The sequence below is a fragment of the Bos grunniens genome, chromosome 8, assembly GCF_055505025.1.
Source record: "Bos grunniens cultivar Pamir isolate PY7600 chromosome 8, Bosgru_T2T1.0, whole genome shotgun sequence".
NCBI lineage: Eukaryota > Metazoa > Chordata > Mammalia > Artiodactyla > Bovidae > Bos > Bos grunniens.
Genome location: NC_141172.1, coordinates 102,124,597 through 102,138,942, shown reverse-complemented (window position 1 = coordinate 102,138,942; position 14,346 = coordinate 102,124,597). Strand labels below are relative to the sequence as shown.

The 14,346-nt window shown below is 47.8% G+C and overlaps 1 protein-coding gene and 1 pseudogene across 3 annotated transcripts; one reads left to right on the top strand and one right to left on the bottom strand.

Annotated features, from left to right (window-relative positions):
- The first annotated feature begins 502 nt into the window (after window positions 1–502).
- Window positions 503–10,452, top strand: RNF183 (ring finger protein 183). Of its 2 annotated transcripts, none has more exons than XM_086316038.1 (2): window positions 503–2,723; window positions 9,411–10,452. In XM_086316038.1, the coding sequence occupies exons 1-2, from the start codon at window positions 2,601–2,603 to the stop codon at window positions 10,014–10,016; spliced, it is 729 nt and encodes a 242-aa protein (XP_086172164.1). In that variant the 5' UTR covers window positions 503–2,600; the 3' UTR covers window positions 10,017–10,452. The 2 variants fall into 2 exon arrangements, with proteins under 2 accessions (XP_086172164.1, XP_086172163.1); XM_086316037.1 differs by lacking the exon at window positions 503–2,723 and adding an exon at window positions 7,140–7,442.
- Window positions 10,453–12,427: 1,975 nt separating this feature from the next.
- On the bottom strand, window positions 12,428–13,404 carry LOC147367831 (small ribosomal subunit protein eS19 pseudogene; annotated as a pseudogene). Its single transcript, XR_015132154.1, has one exon. The product of XR_015132154.1 is annotated as a small ribosomal subunit protein eS19 pseudogene (transcript).
- Window positions 13,405–14,346: the final 942 nt, after the last annotated feature.

Here is a 14,346-nt window from a genome sequence, read left to right as displayed (position 1 = left end):
TTTTAAGACTCCCTTCCCGGGACGGAGCTCCGTCCCTCCCTCTTTTGTCTCTTTTTTTGTCTTTTATATTTTTTCCTACCTCCTTTCGAAGAGTTGGATTGCTTTTCTGGGTGCCTGATGTCCTCTGCCGGCATTCAGAAGTTGTTTTGTGGAATTTACTCGACGTTTAAATGCTCTTTTGATGAATTTGTGGGGGAGAAAGTGTTCTCCCTGTCCTACTCCTCCGCCATCTTTGATCTTGAACCTACATAGACATTCTAACATAGGAGTTTTGCTTGCGTATTCATAAAGCATCTTGAGAGAGATACAGAAGAAACTGATAGTATAATATGCTAATTTTTAGGGAAATTAGGTAGCTGAGAGAAGAACATTTCCATTGCCAAATCAGACCTCTCATTGTGCTGAATACACGAATGTGTCACCTATTCTAAAGTAAAAATTGTAAAACATAAATTAAGGGGACTAGGGCATTTGATTACATCACCAAACACTTTCATTTCTGTTTTTTTTTTTTATTCTCCAAACCCCAATTTAAAGGATCTGTAAAGGAACAGATCCCTACAGTCCATGGGGTCTCAAAGATTAGGACATGACTTAGCTAAGTCAATAACAAAAACAAAAAGGAATAAAAGAAGAATAGGAGAGGGAACAAAAAGTAGGTCATATGAACATGATTTGGGGAGAGAATGAGGCAACAGCACAGATTTCAGGTCACACTTCCAGTCCCAGCTCTTTAATTTGTTTCTCCTGAGCTCTTGGGCAAATAAATCTCTTTGAGCTTCTGATCCCTTATCTGTGGAAGAGTAAGGATGAGTCATTGATGTTCTGTTTTCTATATTGTGCCTTGTGGGGATACTGGGAGGATTCACTGTCAATGATCAGAAGGATTTAATAAAGTACATAGACTGCTATTATTACTTTTAATAATAGTAGCATTTTAAGCTATTAATTCAATCTTTCTCAGTCTTATAGGAAAAATAGCAGTATCTTATTTAAATTTGAATTTCTCTAATTATAAATGGGGCTTCCCTTGTGGCTCAGCTGGTAAAGAATCTGCCTGCAATGAGGGAGACCTGGGTTCAGTCCCTGGGTTGGGAAGATCCCCTAAACAAGGAAAAGGCTACCCACTCCAGTATTCTGGCCTGGAGAATTCCATGAACTATAAATGAAGAGATTTCGAAAGCTGGTTTGAAACTCAACATTCAAAAAATGAAGATCATGGCATCCAGTCCCATCACATCATGGCAAATAGATGGGGAAACAATGAAAACAGTGACAGACTTTATTTTCTTGGGCTCCAAAATCACTGCAGATGGTGACTGCAGCCATGAAATTAAAAGACGCTTGCTTCTTGGAAGAAAAGTTATGACCAACCTAGACAGCATACTAAAAAGCAGAAGCATTACTTTGCTAACAAAGGTCCATCTAGTCAAAGCTATGGTTTTTCCAGTAGTCATGTATGGATGTGAGTTGGACCATAAAGAAAGCTGAGCGCCGAAGAATTGATGCTTTTGAACTGTGGTGTTGGAGAAGACTCTTGAGAGTCCATTGGACTGCACGAAGATCAACCAGTCAATCCTAAAGGAAATCAGTCATGAATATTCATTGGAAGGACTGATGCTGAAGCTCCAATACTTTGGCCACCTGATCCAAAGAGCTGACTCATTAGAAAAGACCCTGATGTTGGGAGGGATTGAAGACAGGAAGAGAAAGGTTCAACAGAGGACAAGATGGTTGGTTGGCATCACCAACTCAATGGACATGAGTCTGAACAAACTCCAGGAGATGGTGAAGGACAGGGAAGCCTGGCATGCTGCAGTCCATGGGGTCGCAAAGAGTCAGACATGATTTAGCAACTGAACAACAGCACGATTATAAACGAGATCGAATCATTACATGTCTATTCCATTCGTATTTCTCTTTCTGTGATTTGCCTGGTCGTTTATAATAGTTAACATTTACTGCATGTTACTGTGTACCAGGCACTGTGTTATGATCTCTATCCAAATTATCTCATTTAACCTGCAGATCAAATGGGCAAAATTATTATGCTCATTTTCAGCTGAGAAAACCAATATTTAGAGAAGTCAGTTCTCCATCACTAGTAAGTAGAGTCCAGATTCTGATTGAGGACTTGACTCTGACCCAGAAATCTGACTTGATTGAGAACCCAGGCTCTTCGGGCTTTGGTTTCAAAGACTCTCCCCCTGATCATTTTCTTTGTGCATTATTTGCCTTTTCCTAATATTTTGCAAGAGCCCTTTGTAATTTGGTGGTAGGGCTCAGAGTAGTGGAGGATCTCTCTGGGCCAAGGGGCAGAAGTGACTTCAAAGAAGCACCCTGCCTGGCCTTCAACTACCCCTCTGGTGGTGTGTCAGCCTAGGCGGTGCAGTCAGACCTGATGGCAGCAGACCAAGCTGTGCTCTGTGTTGTAGAACACAGGTCTGCAAAGACAAGTGGACTTCAACCCCTTTAGAGAGAAAGCAAGAGTGACTCACAGGAGGAGGATGAAACCAGAGCTTTCAGGCTGTCCAAAGTCATCAGAGGGAAAGAAGAAGAAAACATGAGGCGGAAAGCCGGCCAAGAGCTTCCTGAAGACCATGCAAATGAGGCCCGCCCACAGCTGCCTGGAAACCACGCGCCGGGAGCAGGCAGAGCCCAGAGAACAGGCTGCAGGACCGCTCAGCCAAGGAGGAGGAGGTGGAGGAGGCTCTGAGGAGCAGGTAAGGAGTCAGGGAGGGTCGTGGAGGGAAGGGTCACAGAGCCCTGCATTCTGGAGAGGCAGCTCGTCCCTGGGGTGAACACCGGCCTGGGAGGCAGGGCTCCTGGGATCATCTTCCAAGTTCAACCATTCTTTAGCTGTGAAGCCCTGGGCAAGTCAATTCACCTTTCTGAGTCTTGACATTCCCATTGATAAAATGAGTGCAAAAATGTCATATTAACTACGCATTGAGCATCTGCTGTGCTTTGCTGGGCACATAATAACCATTATCCGTTCCTCACAGCAAGCTCATGAGGTGGGCTCATTAGCCTCTATCATAGAGGAAGACAAAGCTCAGAGAGGTTAAGCCATTTGTCTAAGACCTCACAGCAAAGAAGTCTGGTTCTAAAACTACATACTTTCCACTCTTGATCCTGCTTTCTTCTGAGGGTGGTTTTACACAATCAAATGGTCTATGCAAATGGAAAAAAAAAAAAAAACTGTAAAAGGCAATTATATCATCAAAATGGGAATCATTCCACTCAGACCCTGGCCAGAACTGATGCCCTTTGTAAACTGGGAAGTTCTACAAAATGCTAGTCCTTCACCTCTTTCCTCTCTCCAAGTTGAAAGCATTGGGGTGATGCTACAGACAACTGATATTTGGCTGAGTGAGCAGGTCACAGACAGAGGTGACGTCTTGGGTGGTATTGGGATATCCCAGCTTGAGAGTAAGTCCAAGTTGGGTAAGTGGCCAGTCTCTCCTGTTTCCTGGACTCAGACTCTGAAACCACAGCCAAGGCCTGAGGGGACCATGGCCAATAAGGGCCTAGGTGCTGATTCGACCGTAATCATCCCTCCTCACAACCCTTAACAGATTTAGCCATGGAACTTCAGAAAATGGAAGTCTATCTTGTGGAGAAGGAAGTTCTTTAAGGGGAGTAATATAAGCTTAGCACAGTAAAGTTTGAATTTTCAGATAGAATAAAAAACAAGCCAACAAACTTATACTCTTACCCGCAGAGATAAGCACTGTTGACAGTGTTTGTTTTTCCACGCATTTTTCCCATTGCACACATATATTGGAAAATTGGATTGTACTGTAATACGGTTTTACTGCTGGTTCTTTTCACTAATGACATGTCATGAATGTACTTCCGTATCAATAGGTGTTTCAGGACATTGTTTACAGGCTGCAGAACGTCTCTTTGTATGGATGGAGAGAACTTATTTAATCAGTGTCCTACTATTGGATAATTGAGCAGTTTTCAATTTTTCACCATTAAAGCAGTGCTCAGATCTTTGCACAGGACCTGGATTGTTTACACAGTATAAATTTCCAGCGAGGGATACTGCTGAATGAATCAAGGTTATATGCATTTTAAGGTCTGCTTCTGACACACTCTGGAATTCAGGGGCTACTCAAAGCTCAATGCAGAAACCTGCATGGCTTCAAAGTCAGCCTTTTTAAATTTTATTTTATTTTTGGTTGTGGTGGGTCTTTGTTGCTGTGGCGACTTTCCTCTTGTTGTGGCAATCAGAGGCTACTCTGTAGTTGTGGTGCATGGGCTTCTCATTGTGGTGGCTTTTCTTGTTGCAGAGCACAGGCTCTAGATAACAAGGGCTTCAGGAATTGTGGCACTTGGGCTCAGTAGTTTCAGCTCCCAGGCTCTCGAGCACAGGCTCAGTAGTCATGGCATGCTGGCTTAGTTACTCTGTGGCGTGTGGAATCTTCCCGGACCAGGGATTGAACCTGTGTCCCCTGCATTGGCAGGCGGATTCTTTACCACCAGCTGGAAGTCCTCAGAGTCTACCCTGAGCCTTCCTCTCTCTCAAAGCCCTTTGCAGGGATAATTCAGCCACCTCATAGACAGTCTTTCCTGGGTGCCAGGTTCTGTCTAAGAACTCTACCCTCTGAGGCACCACCACTTTTAGCTTCCTTTTCAGAAGAAATGGAAGAACAGAGAGGTTAAGCAATTCAGCTGAAATCACAGCCCTAATAAGCAGCGGCTCAGAGATCAATAGCCTTGACAATCTGGTTCTAGAATCTCTGCCGTCCATTGCTTCTCAGAGAGTACGTTTGATCCCATCTCTTAAGATATCTTTTACCCATCCCTTTGATCTTCCCCACCATCGCCTCACCTGCATCAAGCCCCACCATCCCAACGTGGACCACCGCTAGCACCCCTATCTGGTCTTACATTTCCACTCATCCCTTTCAGTCTGGCTTCTGCTCTGCAGCTGAAATGGTGTTTTTAAAATAGAAACAGGATCAGGTCAGCCTCCACTCCCCAGCGCCCCTGGCAAGCACACACAGACATAAACTCAGCCCTAGAATAAAAAACCCAGATGCTTTCCCCAGCCTCCAGGGCAGTCTCCCTGAGGATTCTCCTAAGTCCTCTCTTGGGATTCTTCCTAAGCCACTTTCCAATCTAGACCTGCCCACTACTCCTCAGTTACCCAGCCTCCTTTCACTTCCTCAAAGCTGCTTTTCCTTAGAGTTTTGGCATGGGCTGTTCTCTTGAGCTGGAATGCTCCTACTCCACTCTACAGGGATGGATTCTTTTCATATCCCTTCTCTGGTAGTCTCATCTGAAGCAGCCAGTCCTCTAAGCTCACTTTCCTTTTTGTTTATAGCATTCATTAAAATTGTGCGTTTATTTACTGCCCGTCACTCATTCATTAAATGTTGCCTTCCCTCACTAGACTCTACATGTCGTGAGGTCAGAGACTACGTCTATTTTGTTCCCTGTTATTTACCAAGTGTCTAGCACAGTGCCTGACCTGTGATGTTCAGTTCAGTTCAGTTCAGTCACTCAGTTGTGTCTGACTCTTTGCGACCCCATGGACTGCAGCACACCAGGCCTCCCTGTCCATCACCAACTCCCGGAGTTTACTCAAACTCATATCCGTTGAGACCTGTGATGAGCTCTCGTTAATTCAATGACTGCTGGACCGATGGACGAAAGGTCCACAGGAGGAGGCATTCATTGGTCGGGATCTTTGGCAAACTATCCCAGCTTTGGCCAGAGCTAGTTCGTCCTCCTCCGGCATGTCTTCCTCTTCCCTACACGAGGCAGTGACCGAGGTCCAGGGTCTAGCAGGAAACCAGGAAACCATGGTTGAGAGCGTAAGCAGGTTTTGCTTCAGGTGCCATTTCAGTCAGGGTAGATGAGGTCATGTTTGGGGCACAAGGGAGACACACTGTCCCCAGATCCCCCCTGCATGCTTCCTGGATTCCTACCATGAGAGGAATATTTATGGCTGCTAGAACTCTCCTAGTGAAATGCAAACTCTCACTATCCAGTCAGTAACACACATCCAGCAGGTGAACCGAATGGTGGGTTCTGTCTCTCTGACAGCAGCATAGTGGTGGCCTAGAAGTCCCGAGGTCACCAGTGGGTGACGCTGATGGTTTAGTCACTAAGTCATGTCTGACTCTTTGCAACCCCATGGACTATAGCCCACCAGGCTCCTCTGTCCATGGGATTCTCTAGGCAAGAATACTGGAGTGGGTTGCCATTTCCTTCTCCAGAGGGTCTTCCTGACCCAGGGATCGAACCTGGGTCTCCTGCATTGCAGGCAGATCCCTACTTACTTATCTATGAGGGAAGCCCATGCGTGACACTGGGGGAGACTAAAGGGCTCCCCAGGTGGCGATAGAGATAAAGAATCTGCCTGCCAATGCAGAAGACACAGATACACGGGTTTGATCCCTAGGTCGGGAAGATTCCCTGGAGAAGGAAATGGCAATCCAGTTCAGTATTCTTGCCTGGGGAAAATCATGGATAGAGGAACCTGGCGGGCTACAGTTCATAGGGTTGCACATGACTGAGTGCATGCGCGTGCACACACACACACACCAGCAAAATGAGGGCTTAGGTTGGAGAAGAGGTTTTTAAACATTTTTTTTTTTTCCTCAGAAGCTCAACTCTTCAGCTTGTTCAAATGATTAATATGAGGAAAGCCAAGTGTTTCTGGCTGAAATACAGAAGTGGGCCTGGAATGCTGCTTCTCCTCCATGACTCCCCCTTTGAAGTCCCCAGGGTGGTGGGAGGGTCAAGTCTTAGACTCAACTCAGTAGTCAGTGCCTGCTGGCTGACCGTCTGTGTTCCAAGAACAAAGAAGGCATCGAGGCCTGCATGTTCTGGGTGTAGCTCCTTGGGCCCCTTAAGTGATCAGGAGGGCACTTGCTGAATCTGATATTGAGAGAATAGTCAGAGACTTTAGGCAGGGCAGCAAGTGAATTTCATAGCAATTGAAGGGTAGGGCTGGCAGCCCCTTTGTGTGAGAAGGAGGTTTCAGCCATTTTAGAAAAGAAATGAGGGCCCAGGAGAGAGGAAGCCCAGAAGGCTCATTTACCCTCTCCACAATCTAGAAAAAGCAAATTGCCAGCCCTGCCTTTCCAGGCCAGGGATCCCAGGCCTTGAGGAGACCGCCCACAGTCTTGCAGATGCTTGGCTTCCGGGCGCGCTGTTGGCCACACCCCAGGGCAACGCTGGTCCCCCACCTCCCCACCTGCCGCTCTGGCCGGCGCTGCAGGCAGGTGCGCTCCAGAGGCTGCAGGTCGGGCCACCCGGCAGCTGCAGGCGCTGTGTGTGCGCTGCCATGGAGACGGGCCCCGGGATTGGTGGCGAGAAGGCAGTCTCCCAAGGCTTTGTGGATATTGGAGAGGAAAAGACTGGAGCCTCCGACCTTCCGGGGCAGTCTGGCTTACTACCCTAGTGCCAAGGAAGCCCAGGTGGGTGCTTTGGGGGTTTCTAGGACAAACGGATGGAGGAGGAGCCAGGGGAGACCAGATCTTGGGAGAAGGCTCTGGAAGGGCTGATCTGGGGAGCCGGGGAGGGAGGAGCCTGTCCATGATTTCAGGTCAAAGGGAAAAGCCTTCACAGAGGTCCCTTTGCCAGGCCAGCATGGTGCCCTGCACAAACACTGGGCCCATGGACTGCGGGGATTGGCCCTGCAGCCCAAGGGGATGAGGAAGGGAGGGCCTGGCATCTGCCCCCAGAGGAGGGGTAGACCAGGTATCAGCAAAGCCCATCTCTGCCCTAGCCAGGGATGGGAGGTAGCAGGTAGGGAAATGTTCTTCCTCCAGGAAGATCCCCTGGGGGAGGGCATGGCAACCCACTCCAGTATTCTTGCCTGAAGAATCCCATGGATAGAGGAGCCTGGAGGGCCACTGTCCATGGGGTCGCAAAGACTCCAACAGGATTGAAGTGACTCAGCACACCTAGCACATGAAGCACTGTCTGTGGTTCCCCTGCCTCTCTCGGGAGTCCAGGAAACCAAGGGCAATCCCATACAGCACAGGAAGCATTGTAATCCGCTTTCAAGGCCAGAGAGCTGTCTCCTCCAGCGTGAGCTCAATGATACTGGGGTGGCTCAGGCCTTCACCCAGCAGAGGGGATGCTGCCGGAGCACCAGGCTTAGGAACCTGGTGATCTGGAACAATCACTTTTTTTTTTTTTAATTATTGGCATATAGTTGGAGAAGGCAATGGCACCCCATTCCAGTACGCTTGCCTGGAAAATCCCATGGGCGGAGGAGCCTGGTAGGCTGCAGTCCATGAGGTCGCTAAGAGTCGGACACGACTGAGCGACTTCACTTTCACTTTCCACTTTCATGCATTGGAGAAGGAAATGGCAACTCACTCCAGTGTTCCTGCCTGGAGAATCCCAGGGACGGGGGAGCCTGGTGGGCTGCCGTCTATGGGGTCGCACAGAGTTGGACACGACTGAAGTGACTTAGCAGTAGCAGTAGCAGTTGATTTACAATCTTGTGTTAGTTTCAAGTGTACAGCAAAGTGAGTCAGTTATACATATTCAGTTCAGTTCAGTCGTTCAGTTGTGTACGACTCTTTGTAACCCCATGGACTGCAGCACACCAGGCCTCCCTGTCCATCACCAACTCCTGGAGTTACCCAAACTCATGTCCATTGAGTCGGTGATGCCATCCAACCATCTCATCCTCTGTAGTCCCCTTCTCCTCCTGCCCTCAATCTTTCCCAGCATCAGAGTCTTTTCAAATGAGTCAGCTCTTCGAATCAGGTGGCCAAAGGATTGGAATTTCAGCTTCAACATCAGTCCTTCCAATGAACACCCAGGACTGATCTCCTTTAGGATGGACTGGTTGGATCTCCTTGCAGTCCAAGGGACTCTCAAGAGTCTTCTCCAACACCACAGTTCAAAAGCATCAATTCTTCTGCGCTCAGCTTTCTTTATAGTCCAACTCTCACATCCATACATGACCGTTGGAAAAACCATAGCCTTGACTAGATGGACCTTTGTTGACAAAGTAATGTCTCTGCTTTTTAACATGCTGTATAGGTTGGTCATAACTTTCCATATATGTACTCTTTTTTACATTCTTGTCCCATATAGGTCATTACAGAGTACTGAGTAGAGTTCCCTGTGCTATACAGTAGGTCCTTATTAGTTATTTATTTTATATATAGTACTGTGTACATGTCAGTCCTGATCTCCCAATTTATCCCTCCCCCGCCTACCCCCTGAGAACCACAAGTTTGTTTCTACATCTATTTCAGTTTTATAGATAAGTTCATTTCACTTCATCTTTTTGAATGTAAGTTTCAGTTTCATCTGCGAAATAAATATGGATGATAATGCCTTTCAACAACCCTCAAGACACAGCCTGGGGCCAAGCACGGGCATGGAGACTAATGGGTGTTCCTTTGCTCCTTTTCTGCCAGGATGTCTCCTGTCAGACCCCCGCAGTGTCTGGTCTGAGGATGGCAGAGCAGCAGGGCCGGGAGCCTGAGTGCCCTGTCTGCTGGAACCCCTTCAACAACACATTCCACACCCCCAAAGTGCTGGACTGCTGCCATTCCTTCTGCGTGGAATGCCTGGCCCACATCAGCCTGGTGACTCCGACGCGACGCCGCTTGCTGTGCCCTCTGTGTCGCCACCCCACCGTGCTGGCCTCCGGACAGCCTGTCACTGACTTGCCCACGGATACCGCTGTGCTCACCCTGCTCCGCCTGGAGCCCCACCACGTCATCCTGGAAGGCCACCAGCTCTGCCTCAAGGACCAGCCCAAGAGCCGCTACTTCCTGCGCCAGCCCCGGGTCTACACGCTGGACCTGGGCCCTGAGCCTGCGAGTCAGGCTGGGCAGCCCCAGGACGTGGGCCCTAGCACCAGGCCAGTCCCCATCCGCAGCCGTTACTCGCTGCGGGAGTGTTTCCGCAACCCGCACTTCCGGATCTTCGCCTACATGATAGCGGTCATCCTCTGCGGCACCGTGCTGTTCATCTTCTCCATCTTTTGCACCAGACGATTCTTCTGGGGCGTGGGGTGAGCGTCTGTCCCAGACACCGTTCCTGGCTGCTGCTGCGTATGGGGATTGTGGAGCACCACTTGGGGTTGGTCTTCCTTCATAGTATTGTTCATTTTTACAATCCAGGGGTCGGCTAGGCTGTGCATCTGCTTCTAGCAAGAGTCCTAATACAATGAGAACCTCTGAAAGCTAACGGACTGGGGAAGATGTGAAGAGACCTCTGGGTGTGAACCGTGGGTCATGGAAGGGCAGAGAAGCAGACCTGTGATTACAGAGCCAGAAGCAAGTTGTGCCAAAAGGCTGGATGAGGGTACCCAGCAGCCTGTCCAGCCCAAATAGCAGGTTGCAGTTCTTACTGGAGCTGCTTTGAACTCAGTTCACACTTTTTGTTTTGGTTTTTGAGTTGCTCTTTTTACTATTTGTTGCTAAAAATATCTGGAGTGAACTTCAATCGGGAGCAAGTGTGTTTGTCTTCTCCTTTCAGTTTTCTCTTTGGCTGTCTTGCCACCATTCCTGGTAAAAAGGGCCTGCATTCATTAATTTATTCACTTATTCAACAACCCATTGGCTGGTCCTCTGTCAGAACTAGGGGCAGAGAAGGGTAGGATTAACCAGGAGTGGCAGAGTCCTTATCAGTAAGGAGGGCAGGCCCACTCATTTGCTTCTTGTTCACAATGACCTCTTGTTAGTATGTGGTTTATGGAGTGTTAAGAGTATAAAAGTTTAAAGGGAAAAGAAACCAGAGTCAGTGGATCAAAAGAAATCTGGAATTTGGAGGAAAAGATTTTTATTCCTTCTGGTAGGTGCAGGGTGGAGTTCTGATTCCCTTCCTTCAGCCATTGTAATTCCGGCCTTAAGAGGTAAGGCAGGGTGCATCCATCGTGGCCAGCGCAGGGGACACAGGTTTGATCTCTGGTCGGGGAAGATACCACATGCCGAGGAGCAACTGAGCTGCAACTATGGAGGCTGCATGCCTATATCCTGAGCTTGGCAACAAGAGAAGCCACTGCAGTGAGAAGCCCCCGTTCACTGCAATAGAGACAGGCCTCGCAAAGCAACGAAGACCCAGTGCAGGCGAAAATAGATAAAATTATTTTTTACAAAAAAAGAAGTAGTAAGGCAGGGAATTCTCTGGCAGTCCCGTGGTTAGGACATCCTGAATCCACTGCAAGGGAACCAAGGTTCCACATGCCATGAGGTGCAGCCAAAAGAGAGGTAAGGCAGAGACTCCAGACAGAGTAAAAGCCTTAGCTCCCAGCCCAAGCAACGCAGCCAGGGGACCCTGCTTTTTATTTTGTATGACAGCATCCAGGGACCAAGGAAAACTGGATAGAATTTGGATGCCGCTTGACTGCCAGTGGCCACCTCTGCAGTATCTAAAACCCTGACTTCTGTTTTAATGCTACCTGGTGACTCAGGTCTCAAACGACCTCAAAGCAAATTAGAACACCATCACAAAACAATAACATTTTGTTTTGGGGGGATGAATTTGTAGACTAAGCTTTCAGAGGCCAGAAACTGAGTTGATTTCATTTGTTCTATATAACATTTTGTGAGTTTCATGAAGGTAGCTTCTATAACGGAGAAGGCAATGGCACCCCACTCCAGTACTCTTGCCTGGAAAATCCCATGGACGGAAGAGCCTGGTAGGCTGCAGTCCATGAGGTCACTAAGAGTCGGACACGACTGAGCGACTTCACTTTCACTTTTCACTTTCATGCATTGGAGAAGGCAATGGCAACCCACTCCAGTGTTCTTGCCTGGAGAATCCCAGGGACGGGGGAGCCTGGTGGGCTGCTGTCTATGGGGTCACACAGAGTTGGACACGACTGAAGCGACTTAGCAGCTTCTATAAATTCTTATGGGTCTTAATGTATAAAATAGTCCCAAATTGCCAAGACATGCAGACTTCATGTTTAGCAACACCAAAGCCTTAAGCTCCACTGTGAAGGAAAAGTTCTCCATTACGAAATTGGAAAGCCGCCTTCATATCCTGCCAAGGGACTAGCATCTACCTCTCCATTTGCGCCATCAGGTAATTACCCTAAAGCTGGGACTCCACACTTCTCCCCACTGACTTCATTTCTTTACACATTCTTGCTTCTTAACCTTGTGGCGGATAAATTAGGCAATGAGCTCACGTTCTCAGAGCCATGAGGAACAGAGAGGAGCTGGGGGAAGCTCAGGAAGGAACACCTGCCTCCATACTAGGGCCGACTGCTCCTGAGTTCAAGAGGTCTCACCCCTATTTCACAGATGAAACTGAGGCTCCCCAAGTTTAGCTACCTTGTTCAAGGTCACCCAGCTAGCATGTGGTAGAGGCCTTACAGTCAAAACAGAACCTCTATTCTTGGAGTGACTGATTCACCAAGCAAGACTCAGCTTTGAGTATTCTGGAATAGGGAAGGTTATATAGTTAACACTGCAGCATCTTCTGTTTTCACATTTAATATTAATGGTTCTAACACTGGGCAGTGCCATCCTTCTAGAGCTCATTTAGAAATCTTTGGTCCTCCAATGCAGGGGTGAGTTTTGTTTCTGGCTGTTGGTACTCAGAGGTCAGGGATGCTAAGACATGCTGCAATGCTGAAGACATTTCTACAGAACAAAGCACCATCTGACCCAAAATACAAATAGTTTCCTGTTGAGTAACACTGTAGGCTCCTTGTAAGTTCACAGGTACAAGTGATGAAATTAACTCCCTTTGGCATGAAGTCAGAGTAACAGATGCAGTGATGTGGTATAAACGGTGGAACAGGCTTTTCCAGTAAGTGACCCGAGGTGACTTTTTTTTTTTTTAAGGAATGAGGCCATTTATTAACCCAGGACCATTTGCCCTGATGCTGCTTGTTGCCAGCTGCCACCTGTCTGGTGATTCTGTCCAGATCTTTTTCCTGAGATGTCAGTTTGCAGCCCCCATCTTGGTCCTTTTCCCCCATTTTCAGGCCCTGCAGGCTTGGAGGACCTGATGGGTCACACTCTTGGAACCTCTGCTGAAGTGGCTGGGCATGATGCCATTCCTCTGATGCCCCTCCAGAGATCGTGGTCGTGGGGCCAAGCCCAGCGCCCCTGGAGGTACAGGTGCTGTGCGATGGAAGCAGCTCGTGTGTAGGATCAGTTCTCATTGTAGGGAGTGAGCTCTTTATGCTTGGCCAGCTTGACAGTGTCCAGCCATTCAGGGACTCTCAGCTTCCCGAACTTTTTGAGGAAGGCGGCCGGCGCTCTGAGACTCCTGCTGGTTCATGTCTTTTCCAGTAACTCCAGGCATCATGCAGCCTCCGTGTGCCGGCCAGGGGAAAGAAGGTGACTTCTAAAAATGGTTTGCTATTCAGTTGACCCAGAAATCCCAGAAAATCATGCAAATCAAGAGGTTCAAAACTCTTCCCATGTTCACTTTAAGAACACTTGTGAAATGGCCCAGGCCATTTAGGGTATGCATATTTGAAATGCCACCAAGTATCTGAACGATGTCCCTTTATAGAACACGTGCCATGCCATTCTGTCATCACAATGATAGAGTTTGTAGGTCTGCTCAGGCCAAAGAGGAGCTGGATGCAGGGTTGGTGGTCCAGAGGGCTGAGTTTTTACTGTATATGCTCAAAGATGCAGAGAGCAATGCCTAACTGAAGGGCTTAGATTCAGATGCTCTGGCCACCAAGCACATCCAGGTGAACAAAGCCCCCGAGAGGGGGCGCAGGATTTACAGAGCTCATGGTGGGTTCACCCGATCCAGGAGCTCTCCCTGCCACACTGAGACGATCCTCACTGTCCCTGCGACGCTGAAAAAAGGACAAATTCTCACTGAAAAAGGAGACTGTTCCTAAACTGGAAGAGGAGGTGGCACAGAAGAAAAACATACCCCAGAAGAAAATGAAGAAACAAAAAACGTAATGGTCTGGGAATAAATGCTGCCAAAAAATAAATGCAAGTAAAAAATAAATACAAGGTAGAGTGGTTAAAAAGTTCAGGCTTTGTACAGGGAACAGGCCGTGCTGACTGGACTGGTGTGTTTTTTTTTTGGGTCTGGTCAGTGTTGCTAACATACTAAAGTCCTATGAACCTCTTATAAGGTCAGAGTCAAGACTTTACCACTTACTAATTAGGTAATCTGGAGCAAGTTACTTCTTTGAACTGTAGTTTTGTTTGTAAAAAAGGCAATAATAATTAGCTCAGGAGATTGAGAATTAAACAAGATGTCTGTGTGGCCTGGCGGTACCTGGACAAAGTGTCCCTTAAGTGATGGCAGTGTGATTATCTCACCATGATCATGAAATGCCACACTCAGTGTATGCTCCTCAGCCAAAGGCTTTCTAACAATATTTCCAGTGAGGAAATGTATATTCCACATTTC